The 26,113-nt window shown below is 47.5% G+C and overlaps 3 protein-coding genes across 19 annotated transcripts in view; 1 reads left to right on the plus strand and 2 right to left on the minus strand.

Moving 5' to 3' along the window:
- Positions 1 to 165: 165 nt before the first annotated feature.
- On the plus strand, positions 166 to 3,853 carry cln5 (CLN5 lysosomal BMP synthase). Its single transcript, XM_076031160.1, has 4 exons — positions 166 to 397; positions 1,420 to 1,594; positions 1,711 to 1,936; positions 2,287 to 3,853. Exons 1-4 carry the CDS (start codon positions 264 to 266, stop codon positions 2,772 to 2,774), a joined length of 1,023 nt encoding a protein of 340 aa, XP_075887275.1. The 5' UTR covers positions 166 to 263; the 3' UTR covers positions 2,775 to 3,853.
- Positions 3,250 to 9,984, minus strand: fbxl3a (F-box and leucine-rich repeat protein 3a). Its single transcript, XM_076031158.1, has 5 exons — positions 9,701 to 9,984; positions 8,368 to 8,752; positions 8,144 to 8,266; positions 7,455 to 7,626; positions 3,250 to 6,718 (listed from the first exon to the last, which is right to left on the minus strand). The coding sequence occupies exons 2-5, from the start codon at positions 8,749 to 8,751 to the stop codon at positions 6,078 to 6,080; spliced, it is 1,320 nt and encodes a 439-aa protein (XP_075887273.1). The 5' UTR covers position 8,752; positions 9,701 to 9,984; the 3' UTR covers positions 3,250 to 6,077.
- A 427-nt stretch (positions 9,985 to 10,411) lies between these two features.
- Positions 10,412 to 26,113, minus strand: part of mycbp2 (MYC binding protein 2) — a 51,034-nt gene continuing 35,332 nt past the window's right edge. For 11 of the 17 annotated variants that reach the window (XM_076031132.1, XM_076031127.1, XM_076031131.1 and 8 more), the window contains 30 exons: positions 24,310 to 24,516; positions 23,095 to 23,199; positions 20,869 to 22,503; positions 20,343 to 20,512; positions 20,007 to 20,254; positions 19,742 to 19,909; positions 18,593 to 18,750; positions 18,307 to 18,506; positions 17,995 to 18,144; positions 17,721 to 17,881; positions 17,350 to 17,506; positions 17,026 to 17,250; positions 16,878 to 16,943; positions 16,536 to 16,775; positions 16,363 to 16,452; positions 16,185 to 16,265; positions 15,819 to 16,085; positions 14,973 to 15,256; positions 14,791 to 14,887; positions 14,555 to 14,674; positions 14,362 to 14,463; positions 14,146 to 14,274; positions 13,900 to 14,032; positions 13,703 to 13,806; positions 13,423 to 13,611; positions 13,218 to 13,325; positions 12,568 to 12,777; positions 12,371 to 12,478; positions 11,901 to 12,066; positions 10,412 to 11,789 (listed from right to left, as the gene is read on the minus strand). In XM_076031132.1, coding sequence (XP_075887247.1) covers positions 11,674 to 11,789; positions 11,901 to 12,066; positions 12,371 to 12,478; positions 12,568 to 12,777; positions 13,218 to 13,325; positions 13,423 to 13,611; positions 13,703 to 13,806; positions 13,900 to 14,032; positions 14,146 to 14,274; positions 14,362 to 14,463; positions 14,555 to 14,674; positions 14,791 to 14,887; positions 14,973 to 15,256; positions 15,819 to 16,085; positions 16,185 to 16,265; positions 16,363 to 16,452; positions 16,536 to 16,775; positions 16,878 to 16,943; positions 17,026 to 17,250; positions 17,350 to 17,506; positions 17,721 to 17,881; positions 17,995 to 18,144; positions 18,307 to 18,506; positions 18,593 to 18,750; positions 19,742 to 19,909; positions 20,007 to 20,254; positions 20,343 to 20,512; positions 20,869 to 22,503; positions 23,095 to 23,199; positions 24,310 to 24,516 — 6,194 coding nt within the window. In that variant the 3' untranslated portion in view covers positions 10,412 to 11,673. The remainder of the gene's footprint in view (positions 11,790 to 11,900; positions 12,067 to 12,370; positions 12,479 to 12,567; positions 12,778 to 13,217; positions 13,326 to 13,422; positions 13,612 to 13,702; positions 13,807 to 13,899; positions 14,033 to 14,145; positions 14,275 to 14,361; positions 14,464 to 14,554; positions 14,675 to 14,790; positions 14,888 to 14,972; positions 15,257 to 15,818; positions 16,086 to 16,184; positions 16,266 to 16,362; positions 16,453 to 16,535; positions 16,776 to 16,877; positions 16,944 to 17,025; positions 17,251 to 17,349; positions 17,507 to 17,720; positions 17,882 to 17,994; positions 18,145 to 18,306; positions 18,507 to 18,592; positions 18,751 to 19,741; positions 19,910 to 20,006; positions 20,255 to 20,342; positions 20,513 to 20,868; positions 22,504 to 23,094; positions 23,200 to 24,309; positions 24,517 to 26,113) is intronic. The other 6 variants (XM_076031143.1, XM_076031138.1, XM_076031128.1 and 3 more) reach the window with 5 other exon arrangements.

Genomic DNA, 26,113 nt, shown 5'->3' on the forward strand with positions numbered 1-26,113 from the left:
CCAAATTAAACAGAATAATAGAAAAGAAAATAGGGCAGATTAATACTAATATTCTGTATTTTCCATACATTTTCCTTCGTACATTTCGCCCTAACAACGTTCACATGATACACTCGAGTCATGTGATTTCGTATACCAACAAAAACCACGTGACCAGCGAGGAGGAAGTCCTCCCGTCCCCGCCTCCCAGAGGCTTGGTGGAGGGACGATGGCGACGGTGTTCGTGTGAGAGCTTCTCCTCAGCGTGTTACTGAAGCCGGACTATGAGTCACAGGGAGGCCTTTATGATGCCGAGCCTCCCGCTGTTGCTGCTGCTGCTGCTGCCGCTACTGTTGCTCCAGGCCGCCGCTCCGCTCAGCGTCAGTGGCCGGCGGCAGCAGTGGCCCGTCCCCTACAGGTAGGACCCGACCGAGAGACCCACGCTTCCGCATGCAAGTCATGTGACGGGGGGCATTAAATACAGTTTGTTAAGAGTCAAATACTGCGGTAAATATTCAGATTGGAGGAGTCGGGACACACGACGACAGTGTACAAAAGTTTTGGTGTGTTCTGCTGAACATTGTGACAGTTTGACTCAACTTCAGTGACCTGCACCGAGCACATGATTCGAATTTACAGCCACACAAACCGGTTCAAAGAGTTTTCGAGACAGAACTCGCTGTCGGTTTGGATGTAACTCTGTGTTGTTTGGCATCACGCATGCAGTAGTGCGATTTACAGAATGTTTAGTATCTCATTTTATTTATTTATTTTACAAATAAGACGTACTGCCTCTAATTAGAATTTGGATATCCATAAACTCAATGGTCATGGGATGGATGTAAACATTCATATACATAAACAGATATTTTATACGGATCGCTTTCAAAGCAAGTTGAAGTTTAGTTCTTTCTACCTTAAAGCGTTAATGGTAAGAATCATTTTTGAAGATTTACTTTACGTAAACTGGGACAAGGAGGGAAGTCCGATTACACGAGAAAACCGAATTATGAGTTTAGTCTGATTAAGCTCTGACTGTAAACATACTGAGTGCACTGTGTGCTCTCAGCTGCCCAGGGATGGGACTTTGCAACCAGTGTCCGACTAGATTGGATGGGTGTGCTGTCGTGACCGAGTGCAGTGCAGGGCAGGAAATGAAGGTTCTAAAGTCTTGGAGCAGGCCAGCCAGGTGCAACTGTGCCAGTGCCAGAGATGTCACACTTCCTGTTTCAAGGCAGTCAATTGCAGAAACTATTTTGCTATCATAATTTTAAGGTAGTGCTGCTTCAATGCACTGTGTGCTTGGTCCTGATAAGTTATTCTGCGCTCAGTTCGTGGAACTCTCGGGTTAGGAATAGTTCCAATTACACGCGTCTGCGTATGGCAACGCCGCCTGACAGTTTGAGTTGTTTCAGTCTTTTCTCTCTTTGTCGTCCACAGACGCTTCGATCGCCGACCCGATGCGGACTCCTACTGCCAAGCCCTCTACCCCTTCTGTCCCACCGGGGACCGAGACGGACGCTTCCCCTACATGAGAGACAGCGACGTCATCTCGGTGTACCGCCTGCAAGCACCCGTGTGGGAGTTCAAGTACGGCGATTTGCTGGGGAAAATTGTAAGTACGATAAACCTGGACTCATCCGTTTGTAAATAAGAAATCTGAAAACTATTAAGAGTGAATTAAGAGAAAGCTGGTTCGTTTTTTTGTGTGTGTCTGCGTCGTCTCCACAGCACATCATGCACGATGCCATCGGGTTCAGCAGCTCGGAGACGGGGTCCAACTACACCATGGAGTGGTACGAGCTGTTCCAGCTGGGAAACTGCACCTTCCCACACGTCAGGCCGGAGCAGTTCGCCCCCTTCTGGTGCAACCAGGGAGCTGCCTGCTTTTTTGAGGGCATCGATGACCTACACTGGCAACAGAATGGCACCTTGGAGAAAATAGGAGAGATTTCAGGTCAGATTTTAGTGGAGAATAGCGTCACCTGTTGTCACAACGGGGCCAAAGGATCATTGTTCTTTTGTTGGTACCTTTGACGTTGAGATTATCTTTCACATTCATGTTGCAGAATTTCAATCTAGTTGTTTTCACATGCAACATATCATCGTACTTATAAATGTGACAGATCTATGCTAAAAGTGCTAATTTTGCAGTAGCTGCTATTTTTGGATGTTATTTCTACACGTAAAGACCAGATAACAGCACAAAAAAGATGCAGACTGATACTCGTGGATGTAGAAACACTTGGAACTCTTATTTCCTAGATTACGCAAATTCTTCAAATCCTTTTTTTTTTTTTCCTTCAGGGAACCAGTTTAATGACATGGCCCAGTGGGTTCAGGACGACAACAGGACTGGCATCTATTACGAGACGTGGACGGTTCGCTCGGACCCGGGTCCCAACGCCACCGTGTGGTTCGAGTCTTACGACTGCTCCCAGTTCATCCACCGCACCTACAGGAAGCTGGTCGAACTCGGGGCCAGACTGTCGAGCCGGACTCAGACCAACTACACCAAGATCTACCTGTACAGCGGGGAGCCCACCTACCTCGGCAACGACAGCGCCATCTTCGGACAGCCGGCGCTGAAGAATCTGGCCGTGGACATCCGGGAGTTTTACCACGCGTTCAGGCCGCACCAGTCGTTTGCGGATCTGGCCTTTAGCCTGTTGGAGGCCTATAAAAAGGTGGTTTTGGATCACAGCTTCTATCTGTACTACAACTTTGAGTACTGGCACCTGCCCATGAAGCCCCCGTACATCCAGATCACATATGAAGAGGTGCCTCTGCCGTGATACCTCCTGTCCTGAAGCACTGAAAACCAGTATCCCATGATGTCTTCCTGTGTTTGCCTTAAGATTGTCCGGAGCCAGAGATAATAAAAGATAATAACAACAATTTGTTCCTTTTATGGATGCAAATTATCGATTCATTCATTCATCGTTAGTTGATTGACCTCATCGATCGATTGAGGATTAATTGATAAGCGGCAATTTTTCCTGTGAACCTAAATTTCACAATGAAAAATGAAAAACATTAATTATTTTTAAAAAGCCTTGTTTTTAAAACGATACCACTCTAAAACAATAAGCTGCTTTACAAAGAACAGTCTTCCGTTTCTACACAAGCGTTCTTGTTAATTTGTGCAAACACGAAGCAGCTTGTACATCTTCTGTCTGTGAGTCACGGCGGCGGCGGTTAGGCCGCCCTCTCTAACATTTCCTGTAATTTTTTTTTTACCTTTTGTTAATAAATGCAACAGAACTGAGGTACATTCACAATTTGTTTTTATTACTGTTATGAGATCACATGTCTAAAACAAGTCAAACTCCAAGACAAGTGACCAGCAGAGCAAGGTAGACAAAGCATTTGCCATACAGAAGCAAAACGTAAGGACAGCAAGTCGGAACTTGTTGACTTCCTAGTCAAACCTAATTGAATGGATCAAGTCAAAACCCGAGTTTGGGGTTCTTAATCGCCCAGCTACGAGCATGACACAAGACCCAGCCTTCACTTCTGAGCTGCCCGTCACTGCAACCGTCTGATGCACAGCACACAGTATGGATGACGGTCAGGCGATATGTTTGCTGCGCCACCGAGGTGACGTCGTGCAGACGCGCCAACCTGGTGGCCACAGGAAATGACTTCATTGATAACTAGAAATTAACTTTTGAGAACGGGCCGTTTCAAGTCCAAACAGAACAACGCAAAAAATTAAGAATAGAAGCAGAGACGGCGACTCGGCGTGACTGGCTGTCTTCATTTAAACACAGATCAATGGAATAGAAAGTGGAGGAAAAGATGTCAATTTGGTTCGACAACTAAAAGTCATTTTGACATGCAGCGCTGCCCAAACATACTAAAATGAACCTTTTTTTTTAAAAAAAATAAAAAAAATAAAAATTATATTATATATATATAATATATTTATCTTTAGCCTAATCATCTTTAAATTTTCTCAAATTTTGGCTTCCATACATTTGATTTTATAGCTGGAATAATAAAAATTTAACTCAATGTGTGGGGGATTTTTTTCTTTTTTTAGATTGTTGAAATTACCTTTGTTAACAAACAGTAGCTGACATTTGGACAACCTGCATGCAACAAAAAATAAATAAATCTGTGAAGGCTGTGACAAAAGCCTGACTCCCCAAACAAATTAAAAAAAAACAAAAAAAAAAAACAACTTGATCCTGCTGCTCGTCTGCTTGCTGCTTACGCAAACTGCTTCTTTCTGGAGAGAAAACAGGAATTCCTTACAAAAGCAGTATCCACATCAATAAATTACACATTTCATGTCATCTAGTGACCATGTATGAAAAACAGATCCATCTATTTAAGGGTTAACTTGCAGTCTGGTTCAAAAAAAAAAAAACAAAAACCAAAGAAAGAAAAAGGAAACAAACCAAAAGACACGAGCCGTTGGTTAAGGAAACTTCAGACCCTGACAGAGGGCGAAATAAAGAAATAGGTACATTTCTATTCATAATAATAATCATCATCAAACACACAGCGTTTTATATATACAGATGTATTTGACTTCCTTCTTAAAGGAAAAAAAACTTTTCGTTTCACTCATCTGACTTGCCAAACATATCTGTGACTGATGCGATTGGTTGGTTGCTTTGGACTTGGAGAGATTTTCCTGCAGGGTGTCGATGAAGCCGTGAGCGACCCCTCCCAGCGCGATACGCGGCGGCGGTGGGCCGAGAGAGAGGGGGGGGGGGGTCGAATTATTCACGACAGCGTTGCGGAGCTTTGACAGGCAAATAGCAGAAGAAAAAAATGAAACCTATAAAGAGAAATTCTCGCAGCCGAAAGAACAAAACCGACAGCTTTGCCTTTTCCGGACGTGCGTCGTAAGCATCTGATGTTGAAGGTTGGATTACTCATCAATATCTACCTGCTTATTCTGAATTATATACATAAATATATCTTTGCACCATTTATATATACATAGATTATATTTTCAGGCTATAATTTTAAGCTGCTGCCCGGGTCTGGTTCAACAGATCTTCGGCGCAGTGAAAATCCTCATCGTTTAGAATCAGGATCCAATTGAAAAAAAATGAATTGGAGCTCTACAAACACAAACAATCTCATTCCCTTCCATCGGGGGGGGGAGAAGGATGTGATTTGTCCCAACTACTATTTGGTTTTACATCTAAGGTGCTTTATGGAGTCGCTGATTGGGAGCACTTTTCCTTCCTCCGTCGGAGGCCAATTGAGACGCGGCAGAAAGGAAAACGTCTGCGTGAGCAGGAGAAAATAAAACTATGACGATAGTCAACACTGTACAAGTTCACGTCACAAAGATAGAGACCTATACACACGCACGCACTTCACCGTTTCTCCCGATGCCAACTTCCACCTGGCGATCATTCTGCACGACTGAACTCCGAACCTCGAAGGCCGTCAAACTCGTCTGGCGCTTTAAAGTATTTCAAAATGAGGTGGCGGGCAGCCTGACGGAGCCTCGCGCTGCCAGACGACGTCCCACCGCGTGCTATATACAAATAACTAAGCTATGAGGAAATGTCCGACGCCTTGTTTTGTTGCAGAGTGCAGAAAACAGAACTTTTTATTTTTTTTCTCCTCGGGAGGCCGAGTGCGAAAGTAACATGCAAATGTGCGATTTATCGGCCGAAATTTAAAAAAACAAACAAATGAAGCGATGAAAACGCTCACATCTGCATTTGCGCGCAGACACGCACGCAGGCTAGAAGGTCCATAGAACTCTGTTTGCAGTTAGAAAAAACATTGCTTATTACTCCAATAATTACGCCAGCGTCGATTTGGTGGCTGTACTGGTGAGAGAAGCCCGACTGACCGCCTCCAGTCAGTGTTGGACAAAGCAGATTCTGCAGTTTATGAGACAAAAAAAAAAAAGAAAGAAAAAAAAAAGAAGGTCCGTACGGCGGCGTGACGTTTGTGGAGAGATTTTGCGTTTCATTGGTGTGTCCGCAGCCCAGCACGCGGGAGTCCAGCGGCCGGTACCGAACATCCTGCGACCCGCTCGGCAATGTCTCGGTACCGGCGACGTCAAACTCCACCTCACCGGTGAACTCCTGCGCGGCCCCACCCCGGCTCCGGGCCCCCTACCAGGTGGGCATCATGTCCGGGAACCAGACGCGACCCAGGTGCTTGGACACCTCCCAGTGGATCTCGTCCAGGGTGTACTTGTGGTCCGGGATGAGGACCTCCTCCATGATGGAGAGCTGCGAGAGGCGGCGGCCGCACATCTTGACGAACTCCACGAAGGCGCTGCACGACACCTCGCACTCGCCCAGGCCGATGGCCGACAGCTGCGTGCAGTGCTTGGCGATGCGGATGAGCTCCTCGTCCAGGGGCCGCAGGCCGTTGGCGCACACCACCAGCTCCACCAGGCGGGGGCAGTGGAGGCCCACGCGGCCCAGCACCTCCTTGCTGACGGAGCGGCCGAAGTAGAGGTGCGTGACGGGGATCTCCTCGTTGAAGAAGGGCCCGAACTCGTCCTCGTACAGGAAGAAGTACATGACCAGGCTGAACTTGGGCGAGTGCCGCACCATGGCGTCCCAGCTGCTCTTCTTGATGGTGTGGAAGTGCTGCCCGGGGTTCTCGCTCACCACGTCGATGCGCAGGTGCTCCAGGTGCACGTGCTTCTCCGACGAGAGCGCCAGCAGCAGCTCGTCGCTCAGCAGGTGGTAGTTGAGCGCCAGCTCCCTCAGGCCGTGGCACTGGTCGGCCACGCACAGGATCCCTGCAAACACACAAGTGCCATTGTTCGACAGACATCAGATAATAGTTGTGCTTCACATTACAGGAACTGATGCTGCCGTTATCATGCGTCCGGTGAAGAGCATTCAAATGGGGAGAAACTGTTCGCTCCTATTGTCGTGGCTGACATCAAGCCGGGGCAACACGGACAAAGGAAAAGTTCAAGATAAACCGCAGGATAAAAATACTTCACGGGTGGGGTGGAAAAATGAACAACTGCAGAGAAAGACCATCAACAGCCAACTGTTCTGCATTGAGATTAATTTAGCGGAGCTCTGGTCACACACACACAGGCAGTGGTTGCAAAAGTGCAAAGAGCCCAGGAAAGGGAAAGAGCCTCACAGGGCGTTTGTTTACGACAGAGAAGGAATGCAAACCCTGCCGATCAGAAGATAAACTGAGACAGGCAGGAACAATAGGACGCCCTGCAGATCTTTGGAAACAAAGGAGCATCCGTCTGCAGTTCAACCACCTTTAGACTTAGGCATAGGTGGACAATGCAAAGTGCAGACTCCCTTCCCCCAGCAGAATAAGATAAGGCTAACGGAAAATCACTAGTTCACACAAAGTGAGTTGCACCATGGGGACAGGGGACAGCTCAACACAGTTTTTCCCATTGCACGGGACCATCTTGACAATAAACATGGGCGGGTGGTAAAAACTTTGCACCGGACGCTATTCAGCAGCAGCCGAGAGGGCGTTTTCCGTGCACACAATACCTGCGGGGGAGACGTGAGGGCAGCTGCTCATCTTCAGCAGTTTGAGCGTGTCGCTGTTGTTGGCCACCAGGACCTTCAGAGACGGGTCGTCCACCGGAGTGTCGTCGATCTTCAGCGAGGACAGCGATTTGGAGTTGACAAACACCACGGTCAGCGCCGAGATGAAGTGGGACTGCGGAAAAGAGAAAATGAGGCTTCTCAGTCATCCGGGTCATCTTGTTCCTCAGTACTGAACTGAGGAAGCACTTTCGGATGAGAAGCAAGACGTCTTCAAGATCGCTAGAACGAGTCCAGTTGCCCTAATTTAAGCCTTCTACTTTAGAAAATGAAGCCACTTTTGCCAACCTCATCATTAATATTCCCATAAAAGTTCAATCCAAAGCAAGCAACTTTTCATTCTGAACTGAACACACAGCCACGTTGTTACGTAGAAGCAAGGTCTATTCTAACTTTTTCCTTTTTTGAAGTTGTTTAAAAGTAACTTGTTCTAGGTTTATTATGACCATCACAGTAACTACAGGTGTACTGCTCTTTCCTGCCACTACACTGTTATCATGATATTAACTACCCATGTAAAAAATGTTCAATTCATTGTGACTAATTTAATCGATTAAATTCTTCAATTAATCAATAATCCATTAATTGTTAACGTCTCTAGGAAGAACTGAACAAAGAGCGCCAATGCCAACCTTTGGGACTTCCATGAAACTTGGCCTGGCGGTAGAGATGAGACCCAAGGTCTTCAGCGAGCAGTTGACCAACTGAGAGAGAATGTCACACGCCGCCTCGGCCGACTCTGTGCTGCTGTCCACCTGAGGGACGGAAAATATCACAATATTAATTGATTAAAAAACAAACTGGGATTTACATGAAGAAAAAAAACTGAATATTGACACGTTTCCCCCACAGTTACCTTGAAGCTGACATACTGCAGGTGGTTGGAGTGTCTCTTGATGATCTGCTTGATGAGATCCGGGTGTGTGGCTTTTAGGTAGGAGCTGGCCGGCTGGTTGAGCTCGAACTCGAAGCATCTCCACAACTCCGGCATGTGGAACGCCTCGTTCCACTCGCGGCACACCTGGGAGGCGAAGGCCCGGTCCAGGAGGGGAAGGTACTGAAAGATGTGCAGCAGGAGCTCCTGAGGCAGCCGTGCCCAGTTGGATTCCGTCGATTCGCAGGCCACGGCCGCCGCCTCCGCATCTGCGTCCTCGCCCGTCCGCACCTTCTTGCACGCCTCCGGCGAGCCGCTGCTGGAGGAGCCGCCGCTGTCCTCCTCTCCTCCTTTCATCCGCTTCATGCTGAGAAATGGAGACAAAGCGCGTGTTACAATGCAGCAGGATGCATATTGCCTATCAACATGATGGATGCATATTTACGGGTTATTTATTCATTCATTCCAATCAAGCAATTGGAAAGGAGCAGGGTGAAGAAAATTTATATAATACCTGCTCAATTCTTAAAACAATAATTTGCTGAGATCAGATGAGTTGCCACCATCAACACCAACCAACCAAACCACCAACAGAAATACACATTTGTTTTAAAGTGGTCCTTAAAATTTGATGTTTGAAACTAAATTTCCTTCTAGAATTGTCATCCAATGATACGAAAACAAGTAACCTCTGCAAATTTGCAGTAAACGGTGAATTATTATTATTTTTTGCTCAAGACATAACTAACATCGTCTGTTCGGGAGTGATCAAACTAGCTGGGAAATGGGACACTATGGTAACCTTAAGTATCCGTTTCGTTTTCTCTGACTAAGTAAAGTAAATAATTAAATCGCATTTCAAACGCACCAGTTTAAATCTGAAAACAATCGTTATGGTAAATTAGACATGGCTAAAAGCTACATTAGCCGAAAGGCCACGCTTATACAAGCACATATATATCAATATATTGATTTAAAACACAGAGCAATAAAAACATACATCTTAAGTGACACGTAGTTCAGTTAAACTTGAACTGTTAACACATTTGCATTAAATTACGTTGGCGGAAAGTTGCATCCGTTGCCACTAAATTGCATTCACAGCGTCCACCGGAGTAAACGTTAGCTTCGTTAGCTACATTTAATGGTAGCTCCAAGGATTACAAGAACTTAAAATTAAATTCAAGGGGCACTTAGCCCCAATTACTTGGTTTAAAAAGGCGTATTTACACGATATGAACGGCTGCGCTGACATATTTCTGCTTCTTCGAGTCGATAAGCAACGTTTACGAGCTGCCCAAGCCAAGCAACGTACCTTGTTGTTTACACTCAGCTAGCTTATTAGCCGCTAGCAGGAAAATCCGACGACTGGTGTGACTCCTTAGCCCGGGCACACGCTGGAAAAACTCATTCGCACCAGCCAAATAATACGCATCGGAGAACAATATTGGCCCTGTTTAAGCGACGGAAAAGAGAGAGGATATGCCTCAGAAAAGAAACGACCGGAGGATGGTTCCGTCGCTCGGCTGACCCAATTCCTTCGCGGGAGTTACGGCCCCCTCCTAAGTCTGAAATGGCGAAGTGTTGTTGTTACAGCAGCGGTGCATCATGGGAAATGTAATGTGAAATGGCTGGTGGTGAAGATCGCCTGTGTAAAAACGACGACTCACTCGATAGCTTGAAATAAAATACACTTGATAGTTTGTCTTGCTGTTTGTAAAGTCAAAAGGAAATCTTGTCATGTCATTTGGCTTCCAAAGACCTTACAGTACAATAGTTATATGTCAGCCGAACAGCCGAATGAATTGTTTGACGTAGACGCGTTAAGGTCCGCAATTTGTATGCCGCAAATACGGAAAGAGCCGCACATCTTCATATTTTTCTAATCTCTGTTCAACTGGCTATAATTTACGAGCGTTGTGTTTACAGAAATACAACGCCATCAGAACCATAAACTTGATTAAATAATAACACATGGAACTAATGTGTAACCCACTGTTTAAAAAGAAACGAGGACCAGTGTATACTTTGCGAAACAGAGAACCTGGTTTTATTACCATTCAACTCCATCCACCACAGATATTACAGAGCAGATTCACAAGTATTAAGCTTTTTTTTTATATAACAGCAGCTGCTTCATATCCACACTCTGTTCGTATGATCCCCCATCCCCATGCCTCCTACTCGGGAAAAGCATTACAGGTGCACAATTTTATTTGGTGTGAAGACGAGGGGGCCCCCCATATCAATGAGTCGTGATCAGTCCCCGTATTCCAGTAGGATTTGGTACGTTGTATATTTAACAGAGTTTCAAACAGGATGTACATCCACCTTCATTCACTGCATGTGCCAGGTTCCCCCTTCCCGTTTTCCAGACAACAGAAGACATTGGACATAAAGAAGAGAGAGAGGGGGAAGGGGAATTACAACTGTCTACTGTATAAAAATGTACAGTGGCTTTTATTGACATACATTCCATAGGTTAAACAGCTGCAAAATAGGAGGCACACCCAGTATTGCACTTCATTAAAAGTTCTGGCTCAAAACATAACCCAGAATATCAAACAAAACAGAAGTGAAGAGTAGCAACTTCAGAATACAGCTATTTTGAATAGTATCATTATATACAAGATTAGATAAATCGTACACTATTTTCCTCCCAAACATAATGTTCTTAACAGTCGTATTCACCAACTCAGTTCTTTTTTTTTTTCGTCCTTCAACCCATGGTGCACTTGACAGTGGAGAATACTGTACAAGAATACGAAAAAAAAAGTATACATACAATTTAAATTTGAAGTTAGGAAGCTGGAAATACGGCCTGTTCCTCTATTTTTTTTTCCAACTCAATCTGATCCACAGTTGCCTCAAAGCAAATTTGTTTAATATTCAATATTTATTCTGTTACACTTGAGTGATCAGGAGGAGTGTAACGTCTATAGAAGCCGAGGGAGTACAACGGCCGCATGCAAACACGTCACAAGTTATTTCTTCTTTTTTTTTTCTTCTTCTTCTTTTTAAATTCTATTGTTCTTTTTCAATTCAGGCTACTCTGCATCCAGAGGAGCTCTGGCCGGGGGTCTGCGGCAGAACCTTGGTACTGATGTCAGCAGAAGGGGGCGGGGGGCAAGGGGGAAGCAGACCTGAGGACTCTTGGCACAGAGCAGAAACTTGGTCCAGTGCCCAGGAGACGTGACCATGCAAGAGCTGAGCCTCACACCGCTGGGCCTCAGCCGCAGGGGAGAAATCACAGTAGACAGACTGGCTTCCAGTTACAGTCTTGCAGTTTTAGAAGGTGTGGGCGTTTCTGCAGACCCCACAGCCCAGGGCAAACTCCTCCCCCGTTGGTGGGTGAACCACGTGCAAGGGGCACTCTGTTCCCTCCAGCTGCTTACCCTTTGGCCCTGTGAACAAAAGGATTAAAAACAATGTCAAATATAAATATGCATGCTTTTTATTTCACTCTGTCCTTGGGAATGATTTAGCTCTTTCCAAAGAAATGTAGTCAACAGCACCTGCAGGACAATGGGGCAGTTCCTCCTTGGGGACGCTGGTCATCCGCTGGAAGTCATCGTGGCAAGCGTTGCAGAAGTGGGTGGTGCCAAAGCAGAAGAAAACAGCCACAGAGCAGCAGTACCGGCATTTATACTCCAGGAAGTCTGTGCCATGCTTGGAGCACATCTGCCAATGGGATGGAGACATTATTTTTAATATAAGGCTGTATGATATTTTTGAGATAAATAATATATATATCATCATCTCCTGCATTTCAGTCAAACGCACTTGAAGAATTCTAAAAGCATTTTCTAACAGTCAGGCCACAAGCAGGTTCATATTCCAAGGAAATCCACCATCAACACCATGCCGGTAATTTTCAAAGGCCACCATTTGAAAAGGCATTTCAAAGCAATCAGTCGTCACATCTCCAGACTTTTCTATTGAACCGACGCACAAAAGGCCTCGAGACCTGCAGCCGTTGACCCACCTGAGCCCTGGAGACGTCAGAACAGGCGCCGCAGATCAGCTCACTGGGGTCGTAATCATCTCCTTGACCTGCCTCGGCATCGCAGCGGGCCTCTCCTCCAAAGTAGGCCTGAAAATGAGAGCCAGGCATCAGTTCACCTGTCATCCAAGTTGTGTTTCACAGAAGAAAAAAAAGAACGGCACGGGTCTCAATGGTACCTTCTTGCACTTGTAGCAGACGTAATAGGCATATCTGTTCATGGCGAAGCCTGCGGGGTCGTTGTGGAAACGGGCGCCCGGCGTAGTTATTGCCTCGCTCTTGTGCAGCCCTTCGTATTCCAGCCTCATGAGAGCCTTTCTCCTCACGTCATCGTAGAGCTCTTTGATCGGGTCCAGCAGGTCCTTTATCACCGAGTGATTGATTTTGTTCTGCAGACGAGGAAGGAAATGATCCAATGATAACAGGAATTAAATGAGGTGATGATTAGAATCTGTAAGCATTGGCATTTGATTCTTGTTTGTAGGCTGCATGATTTTGAAAAGGTTTTTCTTGGGTCTTGTTCTCCATATTATAAACTATCAATGGCATTAACATGTTATGCACAGTGCTTTGATAAATGTTAAATTTTTTGACAGAGTTGTCAAATGTTTTTTTTCTGATGTGCAGTGGACACAACAATTATTTATTTAATTAATTATTTAAAAAAGATAAACATTTAACTAAGTAAACAGACTAACATACCGACAACGTGTAGGATTGTTGAACCACAAATATGAATTGCAATAACCATAAAGACAAGCAACATTGTTTTAAAAGCCTCTTTCTCGTATTAATGTATCTTGCTGGCATGGCAACGCTAATCCTTTACCTTGCAAATGGGACACAACATGAAGCCAAAGGTGATTCTCGGTCCGAGCCAGCGGTTTTCAAGTACGCGGCGAGTGCACTGAAGGTGGAACACGTGAGTGCAGTCCAACTAAAAAAGGAAGCACAAAGAGCCAAAGCCCACAATGAGAACAAGCCAAAGAGCATTCGTCTGATCTGATGAACATCACATGGTCGCCGAGAGCCACCTGAACTGCGGGGGCTGCCGAGAGGGCCTCCGTGAAGCAGATCATGCACATGTCATCCGCATCTTGCTTCAGACAGCCAGTGTTCTTGTCACAGCCATGCAGACAGGGCAGGCAGCTCTCCTCGTTCTTCACTCCGCCGCAGGGGTGTCCGCAAGGGTGAGTTTTGCTGCAAGCCAGTTTGGAGTACTCCTAAGGAACACAACACGAGAGGGACCGGTGAGGTTTTCTGAAGCGTATTAAATTCTGCAGTCTGAGGTGCTTGTCGATGACGCAAACTAACCTGGCAGTCTGGGTCGGAGCAGACGCTGCCCACCGCCGACAGCTCGGTTCCGTTCCTCGTGCCACAGAACCTGCAGGCGTCCGAGCTGCTGGAGGCTGGTTTACCTGCAAGAACCAGAAGATTAGTGAGAAAAAAACTGGCCTTACACAAGCCAAACCGTCGCAAACAGGAAAGGGGTATGCACTGTTGCGGTTTACCTGTGTGCTCCCTGAACTCCACCATCGCCTTCATCGTTTTAGAGTCGGCAAGAGCCATGAGCCAGAAGAGTTTGGTCCTCCCACAGCCCTCATGGAGATCCACCTTGATGGCTTCCTCCTCCTCCTTGAACACCTGCGGGAGAAAGAAAAGAAAAAGGCATTAGGGTTCAGATAAAACATCATCTACGATCACAAAACTCGCAAATTTAACACGACCACACAACAGCAAGATCGTGACACACAAACCTGTCTCTGGTGAGAGCGCGTGCGTCGGTGCAAGTGGAGGAAGCGGTCGCAGTCGGTACACAGGTTGCCGCAGATGTTGCACAGGATGATGGCCGCGGTCTCACCGTCATCGTGGTTGTCACACATGGGCTGCAGGTTCAAGACGGGGACGTCAAGAGGTTATTTGGTTTGATAGGTTCACGGACGCGGCTCTTGACGTTGTTTGATGTTTCTCACCATTTGTTTCTGCTGTCCGTCTTTGCCCATCCAGCGCCCTGAGGACAGCCTGTCAACATGGTCCTGGTCCAGCACGCAGAGTGAGGCTAAAGCCAGCCACAGCTGTAGTAACAATGAGACAGAATGCAGGGGACAATTAAGCTAATGCTTTCAATGGTCTCAATATTTGACTTAAACTGCACTGAGTTCCTACCCTTGTGGTGGCGATGCACCGCACAGGAGACCGGTGCTCCTCCTCCATTTTGGTCAGTGCTATGATGGTCTCAGCGATTGCGTTTTTGGTGACTCTGGACCAAGCATCTGACAGGTGGCCCTGAGGAAACGACACAATATTACTTTACTGGACATGAAAACAGGAAACAGAACTGCCAAACGCAGCTTTGTATCAAATCAGCGGAAGAGTGAAATGCAGAACGAAATGGAACTTACAGCTGCCATGTCCTTAACCAGCTTTATGATTATTTCTGCTATCTGAGGAGGAGTGGAGCCCTTCATCCACCAGTGGCTCTCCCCTCTGCGGATGTAACTGAGAAAAACAAAAGAAAGAAATTATCTGCATTGAAAATTCTACCAAGAAAAGGTTTAAAAAGTGAATCAGACACCCAACTTACCTGGAGTTGAAGATCATGGGCAGCGTGACGGTGGTGACCCCTTTCCCGGCGGCCATGCCCGCCGTGCCCGAGATGCTGGAGCCTTTGGCCTTCAGCTGCACGGTGAGCGCTTTCGCAATGCAGCCCAGGAACATGTCGAGGATGCAGAGCTTGTTCCAGTCGCCCTTCTCGGTGGAGTGGATGATGTCGCTGATGTCCGCCGGCGGCAGAGCCTTCACGCCGATGATGCTGGCCAGTCGCACGGGCGTCACCTCCGGAAGGACGCGTCTGAGCAGCGACGTCACCTGAACGGAGGTGGAAGCAGAGGCTGTGTCACACATTGTTTTATTATCATACTGCTGTTTTTTAAAAAGGCATCAAACATCTCTAATGCAACATTTTTCATGTCAGAGGGGCAGAGGTGAGAGTGGATGGAGAGAGAGAATAAATCCGAGGCAATGAGAAGGAGGAGGAGAAGCAGCTGGAGGAAGAAGAGGGGAAGAGGAGGAAGGGGGTGAATGGAAGAGGAAAAGGAGAATGAGTAGGATAGGAGTGGGGGGAGGAGGAAGAGGAAGAGGAAGAAGAGGAGTAGGAAAGGAGTGGGAGGAGGAAGAGGAGGGAAACAGGGGAAAAGGAAGGAGGAAGAAGAGGAAGTAGAGGAGGAGGAAAGGGAAGACAAGGAGGAGGGGATGGAAGACGAAAAGGAGAAGGAGTAGGAAAGGAGTGGGAGGAGGAAGAGGAGAAGAAAGAAGAGGAAGTAGAGGAGGAGGGGTAGGAGGAGGAAGAGGAGTTTTCACATAATGAACTTGCCAAGATCTTCTCATTCAAGACTAAAACCTGCACGTGCTCGCAAAAAATCCCGCCCACCTGTCTCTGCACTCTGGGGGAAGCCGTGTGCAGCAGCGAGAAGAGGTCTTGCAGCAGCGTCAGCTGCTGCGCCAGGTACTGCCGGCCCACGTTGGAGCCGCTCAGGGCCAGCACCATGGACAGCAGCTCGAAGCAGTAGGCGTCCGAGGAGGCGTCGTCGTCGCTGGGCTGCGAGTTGGCGTTCTCCTTGCTGGAGATGGCGTGCTCCCACTCCTCCCTCACGCGCGTGGCCTCCATGCGGATGGCTTGGACGATGTGCGCGCACACCTGGAAGGCAGAGTCATAAAAGCGAGGTGTGTGGCATGCAGAGAATTTCGGGAATTCAAGTGATACTGCGTTGACTTGTTTTTGCGGACAAACGTCTACCTGTTTCTGGAGGTTGGTCAGTTTGCTCCGACTGAAAATGATTCCGACCATGTGCTCTTTGAGGTCAGCATCAGACGGCACCTAAGCACGAAAGCAGAATAAATAGAATAAAAACACCTTCTAGGTAAATACACATCAATATGTGAAGGTTCATTTGTTTAGATGCGGCCCAGCAGACCTTGTCTTCGCCTTCAGGAGATGAGAGAAGGTTTTTCTCCTCCTGTTCCGGAGTTGGTTCTGCATCTCCACAGATGAGTTTACCAAAGACCTACAAAAACACACATGGAAACATTGAAAGGCATCAGTTTGGCCGTGCACCACAGAGATCAACAGTGAGGAATTGGTACACACCTGCGAGGTGATGAGACGGAACACTCGCAAGGTCTCGGCCTCGCAGTTCTTCTGTTGGGCCATGCTGGCGGAGATCTGGCCCAGAATCTTAATGCTTTCACCTTCCTTCCAACCAAGCACCTTGACCTGCCGCACCCTCAGGGTGTTCTCCGGCCCCTTGAGCTCAACCTTGATCACGTGGTGATCCCCGCCGGGAAGCTCGCTCGTCACCCAGCCCATGTGACGCGAGTCGAGGTCGACCTTGGATGGAGAGGCGCAGAGATGTTATGGCGTTTCAATGTGCTTGTAGCGGAGTTTAAACACTTCAGTTTGATTTTAAACAACTATATATTTACTATGTACCTGTTTGATTCTGCAGAGATCCTCGATAACTTTTCCACATAGGAATGTCACCGATGTCACTTTGTTCTGAAGATATGAAAAAAATGACATTTAAATTCATTCAACGACACGATTTCCATTAGTACACATATTCCTATAGTCTCCTCACCCCAATGTCTCTGGAGTTGTCCACATGGACCGATATGTTGGACGCGTTAATGCCTTTCACACAGCTGATGGTGATGCTCTTAGTTTTGTTCTTGTCCTCGTCTCCAGACTCCCAGAAGGTCTCGGTGGACCCGTCCGTCAGACTGCCGATCATGGCGGGACGGCTGGACGTCTTCATGTCCACCACACTGGTCAGGTCCTTCAGACAGGTCACCAGACACAGGTCCTGCAATTGCACACGAACAGCAATGTCACTGAGACTGATGCATTTAAAATAAAGAAAAATAAAAAATAGGTAGCTAATTTACGAGTTTGATGTTCTTGCCTGGCTAATGGCTTCATAGCCCGACTGCACACTGATGTTGAAGCTCTCCTCGCTGTCTCCATCGTCCGACTTGGACAAGATATTATTGATGTGATGGAAAACGTTGCTCTGGTGAAGGAACTGGTGGTCAGACTGCTTGAATTTCAGGCTCCAGCATCTAAAAGAAAGGGAGAGAGAGACAGAGAAGACTTCAAATTACTTTCCTGTGAAATGTACTCGAGGATCAAAAACAGTTAGACATTGAAGAAAGGTCACGACTGCACAGAATAAATTCAAAAATGCATATCATTATACGCGCCTGGAATAATTTAAAATCAGTTCGTCCCATGTTGCCAGCCTGAGGGGTTTGTGCAGTTAATCAGACACTGTACCTGAGGGCCATCTGCTGAAGTGAGCTGCCACTTGGAAGTGACATCATGAGGTCCGAGATGGTCTGCAGGAGGCGGTGGAAGGTGTGGGGGAGAGGATGCGCTGCCTCCCCAGCGATCACAATGTCAGACAGGGGGTGCTCGCAAACGCCAAGGTCCCTCTCCTGTAGGGGGCGCAGAGGAGCAGTTGAGAACTGAAGGTGCAACGGTAAAGCAAGAGTAACACTGTAGGTCTGTCTTTTTTTTTTCTCTCTCTCTTTTTTTTTAAAGTCATTACCTGCTCCACAATTTCTTTATTCCCCTTGTTTTCATCCTCTTCCTCGTCCTCGGGTTCGAAGGGCGAGGGTGTGAGAGATGCTACAAAGTGCCAGAGGATGTCGTGGAGGGAGGTTGTCTGGATCACATTGCACAGCAGCCAGTTGAAAGCCTGGGGGGGAGAACACACACACTTAGGATATTTTGCAGAATTTCATGATTTTTGGCAACATAAGTACTCGCTAACAAATAGCCTCCGGTCACCACAGCAGAAGCAGAATAAGGTTTAACAATAATGGCATCCACTGAGATCCAGTGTGGTTTATAGTTATACCTCCATGGCAAACACCCTGCAGGCTGACTTCCTGAGCGCGTGCCTCATGGCCACCTCCAGGCCCTCCAGGTCGTGGTGCTGGATGACAAAAGCCAGGACGGGCCACTGGAAGTTCCTCTCCCCCTTGCTGAGGGAGCCGTGGGCCGAGATCAGCCTGGACAGCTCGGGGGAGGGGTGCCGCAGCAGGGAGGACCCCACCTCTGTAGGGCGGAGGCAACAAAGTGCTGTTAAAACACGATGCACCGCTTGTCTTTTAAACATGACCGGCGGCTCCTCTGTTACAGACCTGCGTCGCCGCTGTGGACGCGGCGCCGGGGCACGGCTTTGACCCGTGCGGGAGACGGCGAGTGTTGCTTGTCGTACTCGGAGGCCACGACGGAGTAAGACCTCTGGAACACGGTGCGCTTGGCCGTGTCGCTGTCTGTGATCGGGCTGGTCTCCAGGCTGAAGAGGAGAACACTGGATTTAATCATTCATCTTACGGAGGAGCGACACTGGTGCAATGTCAGGGTTAGGGGCCCTTTTCTGTTGTGGAGTTCCCATGTTCTCCCTGTGTCTGTGTGGGTTCCCAAAGCTTTCTCCCACATTCCAAAAAACATGCATCTGAGGCCAATTGGGAATTCAACATTGTCAGCAGGTGTGTCAGTGGGTTTGTGTATGAGTGTATTTTTATGTTGCCCTGCGATAAACTGGTGACTTTCCCAGGTTGTCACCCTGCCTTGGCATGGATGGATAGATGGGTGGATGGAGATGGATAGAGTTGAGTGGATGGAGTTGGATGCATGGATGGATGGATGCATGGGTGGATGGGTGGATGGAGATGGATAGAGTTGAGTGGATGGAGTTGGATGGATGGATGGATGAATGGATGGTCGGGTAGATGGATGGATGAATGGATGGTTGGGTGGATGGATGGATTGATGAATGGAGTTGGATGGATGGATGGATGGATGAATGGATGAATGGAGTTGGATGGATGAATGGAGTTGGATGGTTGGGTGGATGGATGGATGGATGAATGGAGTTGGATGGATGATGGATGAATGAAGTTGGATGGATGAATGGATGGTTGGGTGGATGAATGAATGGAGTTGGATGGTTGGGTGGAGTTGGATGGTTGGGTGGATGGATGGATGGATGAATGGAGTTGTATGGATGATGGATGAATGAAGTTGGATGGATGAATGGATGGTTGGGTGGATGAATGAATGGAGTTGGATGGATGGATGGATGGATGGATGAATGGACGGATGAATGGAGTTGGATGGATGAATGGAGTTGGATGGAGTTGAATGAATGGAGTTGGATGGATGAATGGATGGTTGGGTGGATGGATGGATGGATGGATGAATGGAGTTGGATGGATGAATGGATGGATGGTTGGATGGATAGCGTTGGATGACAGAGTTGGATGGACAGAGTAGAGACACAATACCTTGGCGGCATCGACTTCATGTTGCTTTCCGGCTCCTCGAAGACGTTGGGGCAGGCGTCGGGCGTGACTGAAATGTACGGCGCCGGGACGGACGTAGAGCGCAGGTATCGCATCTCGTCTTGGAAGAGGTTGTCGTCCTGGTAGCCTCCAAAGTTTTCAGTGTGTTGCCTTGAAGAGATCGGATATGTGGAGAGAATGAGAGGCACAAGTTATTGCAGCTTTTTCCCTTTCACAAGAGACATTGTGCACCCAACTGACAAGATACCTGGCAAGTGTCTGGAGGTAGAGGCAGCCCATTTTATTGGGCAGGTCGTCCGACACGCCCTCCTTGAGGCTGGGGAGGAGCTGGGAGTGAAGGGGTCGGGGAGGGTGGTGGCACAGCATGCTGGGCTCAGCCGCGCTGCTGAGGGACAGCAGGAAGAGGGCGTTGGCCCGGATCACCTGGTGGGCCTCCATGGTGGGCAGCGCCCGGGGCGTTTTCACCTGCAGGGGCTTTTTCCTCGACTGCTTCACCTGCAAGACCATCGACGCCGCCTTAATAAATACATCTCGGGAGGCAGAATCACCCGGGCGAAAGTCGCCTCGCGGACACTCGCGCTACCTTTTCCCTGGCGGCGGTTTGCTTTTCTCTCAGGTATTTTTCCCGACAGCGGTCGCACACCAGGTACCAGGTGCTGCCTCCGATTCCGCCGTCGCCGCAGTTGCCAGCCCAGCCGCCGCAGAAGTGGCCAATGCTGTTGTAGCCCTGGCCTCCGGCGTAGCGGCCGCAGCCTGCCGGGCAAAAAAGAAAAAAGAAAAAAAGGTTATAATATAATGTAATAATAATATAAAAATCAGATATCAAGCCAAATTTTACACACTGGATCTGTAAGTGTAGGAATGGGATTATTATGTATTTAACTGACCCTACCAAAAGTAAGAATATATATCTCCAGCCTTATTATTGGATATATATTGGATATACAGGATATTGGATCCATAATTTGTATGTATTTTAATCACTGAGGGCACATGTGTATCTATGTTTTAATCTTTTATAGTTGTCTAGATTCTATATGTGTTTTTAATGGACCTTGAGTCTGTCAATAAAGAATTATTATTTTATGAAAAACAAAACAAATTCTCACCCGGGTGAGCCTGCCTCATGTGGTAGGTGACGGGGTACGGGTGCGACTCCCCGCACAGCTCGCAGATGGTGTCCTTCTCCGGGCCCCCCATGGCGAGCTGGGCCATCTCCCCGAACAGGTTCCCCCTGGGACGAACCTCGGCCTTCTCCCGCTTCTTCTTCTCCTTCTTGGCCTTCTTGCCGTCTTTCTCGTGCTCCTTCTTCTTCAGTATGGCACTGGAGCCCGGGCTGGGGAAGATCATGTTCTGCGTGGCCGCCTTGATGGTGGCCAGGGAGATGTCCTCCCAGAAGGCCACCAGGTGCTGCAGCGTCAGCGGCAGGATGGACTTGGTCCTCATGGTCGGGTGAGCGGTCGCCTCGAAGGGGGCGCCGTCGCCCTTGCTGTCCTCGCACTTCTCAGGCAGCGGCGGCTCCTTCAGCATGGACAGCACCTTGTTCTTGTTGATGCTGCCCATCTTGGAGATGTCGGGCCCGTGCGGCGCGATGTTGAACATGTTGAGCGCGGAGGAGATCTCCAGGGAGTGGCGGTTCTTCAGCTTGCTCTCCTTCTCCTCGGCGCCCTGTCCGCCCAACGAGCTACGGATGGGGGCGTGCTCTTTGGACAGGTCCGGGTTGAACTTGAGGAAGGAGGAGCACGCCATGGCGTCGTGCACGATTCCCTCGTGCCACAGGAACGCTGCAAAGACGGAGCGCGCGCACTCGGCCACCGAGGGCGACATGGCCTGCTTGGCGGGTTCCGTGACCCTCGACGACGTCTCCCCTTTGAACAGGGGCCCGGATTTGTCCTTCTTGGGCCGCGTGTGTCTGCTGGCGGTCTTGCGGCTGACTTTGGGCGAGGAGCGACTCTCCAGCTCCTCTTTGACGGGAGCCTTGCCGATGCTGAAGTGCACCTTGCACGATCCCTCCTCGGAGTTCCGCACCTCCACGTTTTCATCGTTGCCCTCGTCGTTGGAGAGGAGCGCGCTTGAGGTGCACACTTCCACCACCTCGCTGTGGAGGTTCTCCTGGGTGACGTGCGGAGAAGGAACGCGGTTCTCCACATTGCTGACGACCCCTTTATTGGGGTCTTTGGGCGACAGTTTGGGTTTGGGAGACGTGGACCTGCCCCTGAGTGGCTCGGTGAGAGGGACCTTTTTCTTTCGGAGCGTTTCCGGATCCAGGGTGTACGAATCTGATTTGGATCTCTCCCTGGGAGGGTCGAGGCGTGCTTTGGAGGAAGGGCTGACTTTAGGTTGGAGGTTCTTGTCATGGTGGGCTGAAGAGTTCTGGGAGGTGCTTGAGGGGCTGGACCTGCCCGAAGGGGAGGAGCCGCCTTTTTGTTTGGGAGAGGAGGAGCGAGAACCGGGGTTCGGAGAGTCCCCACGGAGTCCGGGCGTTCTCCCATCCGCTTTCAGGGCCTGCAGCGTGTTGTGATTCGGGGAGTGGGAGCGGCTGTGGGAGTCGGATCTCAGCTTGGCGGTGTCCGAGCGCAGGATGAGGGCTTCGCTGGCCGAGATTCCGCCGTCGCCCATCTTGGCCCGGCTCTGTTCGGAGGAGCGGTTCCCTCGGCCCTCTTGCTTGGGCAGGCGATTCTCCTGCCGGTGTTTGGAGGCTGGGGACATGGGACGTGCACCAGGTATTATGTTTCCCCGCTCACCTGAATATTGACAATTCAAATGTAGTTAGACGTCGAAAACGTCTGGGATGCACTATCAGAAACTGTCTAGATACATTAAAGAACAGAGTGAGCGTACTTGGTTGAGTCTGAAAATGACAAATCATTGACAGAGATGAAAAACTGAAGTCCCAATTGTACAAAATGTTTGTCTTTGTACAACAAATGTTAATGCTGATGTATGTCCTTCATGTACTGGCTGAGTTCTGCTTATTATTGGATGTGAATAGTTGGAATGGACAAAGTTTATGGACTATGCAGAGAAAAATGAAAGATGGATTCCAGCCCAGTCCTGAAAATACCTCTATGGGATCTCGCTAAAGTGGTAACTTAGCAGTAGAAACATTTATTGCCAATTAGGGGACTCAAGATTAACATCCAGGGAAACGAAACCATTTAACATCAAACCGTTTTTACACGTTTATTTTTTCCAATTGCAAATTTGTATTTAATCCTTTTTTCTTCTTTCTTCAAACAAGTCAGCATTTGAGAGAGGGACAGACCTGCCATTTTTTTTTTTTGCACCCACCCTCTGTTCTGTCTAACGGAGGCTTGCATGCTGTTATTACCCACCCTTTGGCCTGAGAGCGACAGATGAGAGAGCAGTACCATGCCCAGCCACGGACACACAGTTTTTGTGCACACGCTCACGAGAAGCAAGGCTGCGTGACGAACCATCTAAGGCGGAACATAGTGGAGCAGGTAAGCGAACAAGGCATGGGAGGCGGAAGGGCCCCGCACAGACAGAGAGAAGAGCAGAAAGAACAAAAGAGCTGGTTGGGACAAGTGAGTGTTGAAGAAACAGACAACAGCAGTCAAAAGAAGCAAGAAAAACTGGTATGACATGTACAGAGAAACTCGGCATATACTGTATGTTGGTGTAAGAAAATCTTAGTGTCTTAGTGGAGTTGTTGAGTCGCAACTGGTGATTTTAATTTAACGTCCCCACTTGTAAAGGCGGCATTTGGTGTTTGTTCATCTTGTACTAAAATTGACCTAAATGCCAAGTCGAGAGAACACATTAAGCAATTAATTAAGTAATAAACATATGTGCAACTTATTTTCTGAACCTATTGCAATTATCTATATTGCACTATCAAAAAAAAAACAATTAAGTAAAGCTGAAGCATTAGTGCATTTATTATATCCTGATGTTTAACATTTTCAGGAGGATATTGGACAATTAAAATAAGTAAAAAAAAAAAAAAAAAATGTTAATTCTAATTAAATCCTTCTAATTGATACACTTACACTTTAATCCAGTAGGACAATCATTATGATTTGGATTGTATTAATATGGATTTGTCGTGATGTTCTGGACTGGCTCGGATGCAAAAAAAAATAAAAATAAAAAGTTGGTAGGTCCGTTACCACAGCGGGGTGAGGATGAAAATGACAAGGCGGATGCAAAAGGAGGTCAAGCAGAGAAGCTCATCATTTACTTAACAGTCGCAAAAAAAATATGCCTTAACAAGACATTTAGTCTATTGTTTCGGCAGGAAATCTTGTTTCCACAAAGTGGAAAGTAAAAAAACCTGCTGGGTCAGTGATTCACGATATCATCTAATTTAAATACACCTTATGTTTTGCCTTGTTAAGGATATTTGGGCACAGACGGATATACCCGCGCCTTTATGTGCCACCTATGACGAACGCCCACCCAGAAAATCCGACACAGCGGGACGTTTAGAAGCAGAACAGATCAGGAGCAGGACAAATAAAAAGCAAGGAGGAAAAAGGGTCAACACCTGTGCAACCAAGCGCTGTCAGAAAGCGAGACAGACTTACTCAGAAGCTGTGGTTGTGGCTGAGACAGTTGGGAGGGGGACTGTCCAAACACAAATGGGCTGTGGACAAGAGAGGAGGAGGAGGAAGAGGAGGAGGAAGAGGAGGAGGAGGGAGGTTGGGCTGCTTGCTCAAATACGGAAGTGGAGGGAGCTGCTGAGAGGAAGGGCCCAGACTGAATGGAATTCAGTATGGCACTCAACCGGTCACCTGCAAACATGGAGACAGAGGATGGGGGGAGGGGTGGAAACTACAGCTTATGCTATGGTCTGAGGTTTCCAAAGGGGGTGACAAGAGGTTGCTTTCCTTATATTTAGCTATTCGGTCTGGACTAGAATGAGCGTCATGGGAGGAAGAATACGACTACCCGGATCGGGTAGGATTCATGTAAATGTGGCCGATAGAAAACAAACTGCATGAGAAGCAACTGGTCTGGAAAGTCACGTGGTGAGGAAGCGCACGTCAGTTCTTCACTGAGTCGATCAATTTGTCCATTTTAGGCGACAGGAGGAACCTAAACTCACACATTCCCAACTTTGGTGAGATATCAGCAAGCATGAAAAGAGAACTAGACTCACCAGCCTAGAGGTCGCAATAAAGCCTCCCGAATAAACAATACTTTATAATGTTTGTTTTACTTTACGGTCTAAATCTATTTCCGCTTCATTAACTGCAGGCCGAAACCGCAAGCTTCTCTCGAGAGGCCAATAATCGACAGAGTGCATATTTGTAGAAAAGACAGGTCACTTGGTCTCCAAAGAAAATCCAAACTGGTGTACGGTCAGCTTCTTGTTAAGACACAAGGCCTCCAAGAGTCGAAAAAAAATATGTTTTGTACATTTCTGTACCTGCTATATTCTGGTTCGCAGTAAAAATAGGGTATTTTTTGGAGAGAATTGATTTTGCATAAAAATGAAATCTCTATATAATGTTTGGTAATGCATTTGTGCAATGATAAGTGGAAATGGAGCCGTTGCAGGATGAAAGAATAAAGCACTAAAATACCAAATGTCGCCATCTCAATGCTCATTGGTGTCTGGCCAAAGTTTGACATCGCTGTTTGAAAAGCAGCTGAGAAAACTGCCAGCTCCGCAGAAACTTAGTGAAAAGTGAATCTTTGATAATGAAGACTGATTCAAATTATATGGAATCATATAGGCCCCATGTTGCGCCAAACATTTAAGAACTATAACGCTGAGGATTTAAAGAGTACAACCAGAGTGTCAGAATAAACAAAAGCCCATTGATGATGCCATGCAGACGTGACGACATGCCCGACATTTTAAGCAATGTCAGGCACAAGGTAACCGCAACAAAAAGCATTAGCATGCAAAAGTAGAGCACAAAGATCCGTGGCTGACTATTTGCAATTGTGTACAACTTGTGCGTTTATATGTACATAAGGAAGGGTGACTCGATTAGCGGCGTCCCGTTGTTGTGTGGTGGACCGTTTGGACGGAACTGTGCAGTGTGACTACAGGTAGGATTAGGTTACAGGAAAAAAACAAAATGCATGAGAAAGGTGTCACGAGCTCAATAAAGAGTCGAGGTCGAGGGGAGAGTGAATGAAGGGAAGTGTGAAGAGTGAACTCAGATGTTGTGAAGCGCTGAAGAGGTCACAAATCAAAGAGGAATACGTGGTTTAGAAAAGGGACACAGGCAGAACAAATGAGATGCTTAAAAAGGTCCCACATGAAACCCAATTCCCTTTAGAAATGGTTTCAATAAGAATATCTTTCCACTGTTTCTGACTCCCCATCTGTTTTCCTCATTCTGTTCCATCACTTGTGGACAATGCTTGTTCATG

This window comes from Nelusetta ayraudi, unplaced genomic scaffold (genome assembly GCF_046127955.1).
Source record: "Nelusetta ayraudi isolate G7.1 ecotype Tasmania unplaced genomic scaffold, CSIRO-AGI_Nayr_v1 ptg000031l, whole genome shotgun sequence".
NCBI lineage: Eukaryota > Metazoa > Chordata > Actinopteri > Tetraodontiformes > Monacanthidae > Nelusetta > Nelusetta ayraudi.

Bases quoted from the DNA above. Each gene is read 5' to 3' on its own strand.
- cln5 (XM_076031160.1), top strand. From the start codon at position 264: ATGAGTCACAGGGAGGCCTTTATGATGCCGAGCCTCCCGCTGTTGCTG. The intron at 398-1,419 runs GTAGGACCCGAC...TGTCGTCCACAG, and splicing joins CAGTGGCCCGTCCCCTACAG to ACGCTTCGATCGCCGACCCG. The intron at 1,595-1,710 runs GTAAGTACGATA...TCGTCTCCACAG, and splicing joins GCGATTTGCTGGGGAAAATT to CACATCATGCACGATGCCAT.
- fbxl3a (XM_076031158.1), bottom strand. From the start codon at position 8,751: ATGAAGCGGATGAAAGGAGGAGAGGAGGACAGCGGCGGCTCCTCCAGC. The intron at 7,627-8,143 runs GTTGGCATTGGC...TCTTTTCCGCAG, and splicing joins GTTTCATGGAAGTCCCAAAG to TCCCACTTCATCTCGGCGCT. The intron at 6,719-7,454 runs GTATTGTGTGCA...GTGTGTTTGCAG, and splicing joins CCCTCACGTCTCCCCCGCAG to GGATCCTGTGCGTGGCCGAC.